This window comes from Spermophilus citellus (assembly GCF_964194105.1).
Source record: "Spermophilus citellus genome assembly, chromosome: 7".
NCBI lineage: Eukaryota > Metazoa > Chordata > Mammalia > Rodentia > Sciuridae > Spermophilus > Spermophilus citellus.
In genome coordinates this window covers 156,119,654-156,122,594 of record NC_138188.1, presented here as the reverse complement: position 1 = coordinate 156,122,594, position 2,941 = coordinate 156,119,654, and the positions used below count along the sequence as shown (strand labels likewise).

At 46.9% G+C, this 2,941-nt stretch overlaps 1 protein-coding gene across 1 annotated transcript; it reads left to right on the top strand.

Annotated features, from left to right (window-relative positions):
* Positions 1-455: 455 nt before the first annotated feature.
* Positions 456-1,211, top strand: LOC308653974 (uncharacterized protein C21orf140 homolog; the record flags this gene model as incomplete). Its single annotated transcript, XM_081302756.1, has 1 exon — positions 456-1,211. One exon carries the CDS (start codon positions 456-458, stop codon positions 1,209-1,211), a length of 756 nt encoding a protein of 251 aa, XP_081158882.1.
* Between the last annotated feature and the right edge of the window lie 1,730 nt (positions 1,212-2,941).

Here is a 2,941-nt window from a genome sequence, read left to right as displayed (position 1 = left end):
CACACACACACACACACACACACACACACACACACACCTGCACCCCAAAACCCCAGGCTCCCTGGACATGTTACGATTATTACACAGTGCATGGAACCATGCCTGGTCCATAGTAGGTGCTCAGCAAACATTTCTGGAATGGACAAATGAATGTAAATAAGTTTTTCCATTTTAATGAATCAAATGGGTAAAAGGCACAAACTTGGTTTGTCCCTGTAAAATGCTTTCCAGTCTCTGTTCTGGACATATTCCAGAAGTGATATCAAAGTAGCATTTTCCATTCCCATAATCCACAGCCCAGAAGGAAGGTGTTGTCAGTCTGTGTCCCGTGATGCTTTGAATCTGAAGTGTAGCTAGGGGCTGGCACAGCTCTGAGAAAGCTCTTTATGAGGTCATCATGTCACCCTTGCCAGATCTCCCCAGACAGAGACACATCAAGCCCTTGAGGCCCCACAATGCCTCGCCTTGCCAACTCTCTTCTAAAAAGCATCATTAGCAGAGGTCAGTTTGATGGCGTCAGGAGGAAGCAATGCCTCCAGTATCTGAAAGCCCTGAGGACGCTGCAGCACGATGGGTTTAAGGCCGTGTATTTTGGGGAAACTGATATCCCGGAAAGTCTCGTGACCGGGGAAGAACTTGGAAATGGATATTTCGTGCAAACTCCAACTTGGTGTATCGTGCACGCAGGAGGCAGTCAAGGATGGGTGCCATGGAAATACCGGACGTTCCTAAGAGATGAGCTGTGCACCAAGCAGGAAGACCACCTCTTCTTCGAGTTCTGTGATGTGGTGAAGAAGAACTATGGGAAGTGCGCCATCGTGGTCAAAGGGAGAAGGCAGCAGGATGAGACGAGGCCCCAGGAACACAGAGAGGCCGAGGTCCAGGCCAACCTCCCAACAGTCATTAACTTAACAAGAATAGTGTGCTGCCCAGAGGTGGCCAAGTCCTACGGCCATAAACTGCTCTGTCTCCCCTCCCATTACAACTACCTGAACCCTTTAGACTCAGCCTGGTGTTCTCTGAAGTGGTTTATCATCAATAACAGGAGGGAGTTCTGTCTACAGTCCATCGACAGCATCTACTCCTACCAGTACATCCTTCTCAGTGATTTAATCAGCAAAGGGATTGAAAGGATAAACCCAAGCAAGTGGAAAACACTAACCAACAAAGTTCGCAGATGGGAAAATTACTATCTTGGGAAATTTTCTTAAGGGCAATTCCTCCAACACGATGTGAGGCCCCGCTACACATATGGTCTTTACCACCAATGCTGTTGAGCTTGGTTCTGGACTATTGCCCCAAAGACATTTCAACAGTGACTGCACAGGGCCCGGGGAGGCCAGAGAAGTTCCCAAGGAAAGTCAGAAGGTCCTGAGTTTACTGGAGGCTTCATTAAAGCTTGTTAGTAATTTAGGCGTCTCCACTCTCATCCTGTTAAGGTTACTTTGAGGGTTGGGTCAATGGGAGGATTAGGGCCAACCAACCCAAAGTTTGGTGGCCTATAAGGGTGGGCAGAGCTAAAGCGTGTGTGGTCACATGTAGGCCTTAGAAAAAATAGAGAACCAAGTGAGTCTGCAGTTATAAAGAAGTCAAAAGTTAGTAGTATAGAGACCAGTTTCAGGCCACCAAAACAATGCCCAGGGAGCCCCTTGTCATTTGCAGGAGACACTGTCCAGATGGGGGCCAAGCAAGATGCTGTCTTTCCTATTATCCCTCCTCCTCATCAGCAAGGAGGTGGAGCGTGAGTGGGGGGCGTTGGAGGAGATGGAACCCCATCCGGACCCCCTGAGGCAAGTTGGTGGCCCCTACAAGGGGCTTGGGAAGAGATGGCAGGGATGGTTCAGGTGGGACTTGGGTGAATAAGTACCATGAATGAGATCTGTGGAACCCATTTATCCACCCAACCCCCATCCAACTCCAAGAACCCCAGCAGGGACTCACTAGAGTTTGCCATGGAACTTCATCAGGACCCTGTAGCTGAGACACCTGATTGGTATAACACCCCCACATCCAAGTTTGGGGCCACCCCTAATGTAGGTTGTAAGGATTTGTGGTTGTATTTTTTATAGTTATAGAAAAAATTCCTGATCCCCATTAAACACATCATAAAATTCACTCCTGTTTATGTGTGTGCAGGCAGTAATTTTACAATAGAAGTAATCACCCTGAGGTGTGTGAAAAGTAACTCACGTGGGATAATAAGAAAGGCGGGGGTACATGGGAATTTTGTGCTTTTTGCTCAGTGTTGCTGTGAGCCTAAAATACAGCTCAAAAAATTAAGTCTATTTAGAAATAACTTAGGAAAGTTCCTCTTCAACTCCTGAAAGACTGAACTGTATAGAAGATTGTGAGACCAGGTTCCTGACAGCAAAGTGCAGAAACCATCATTTTCTTTGCTACTTTCCCTCCTGAACCTCCTGATACTATTCAGAAAGGCTTCATCAGATGAAAATTGACATTCGATGCTTTTTGGCAACTAATTAGTACAGCTTTTGTTGTTGAGAAGGGAATCCTAGTATGCATTTTAACTGGGGGTTCAGCTTACCCCAAAGAGCCAGCCACTCAGAACTACGAAGCCAAGTTGCTGCAGATGCTACTTTGGGGCCAATGGCACTGAATCAGTTTGCTGTGGCTGCTGTAACAAATTACCACAAATGTGGTAGTTAAAAATAATGGGAATTTACTCTCCCCCGGTTCTGGGGCCAGAAGTCAGAAAACAATTCCAGTGAGCTAAAATGAAGGTATTAACAGGGCAGCACCCTTCTGAAGTTTGGGGGGCATGTTCTCTGCTTCTTCCAGCCTCAGATGCCAGGGTTCCTTGTAGCCTTACCACCTTCTCCTCCTCTGTGCAAATCTCCCTCTGCCTCCCTCTTACTCTCATCTCTGTATTTAGGGCCCACAGGAATAGTCCAAAATCATCTTCACATCCTAAAATCCTTAA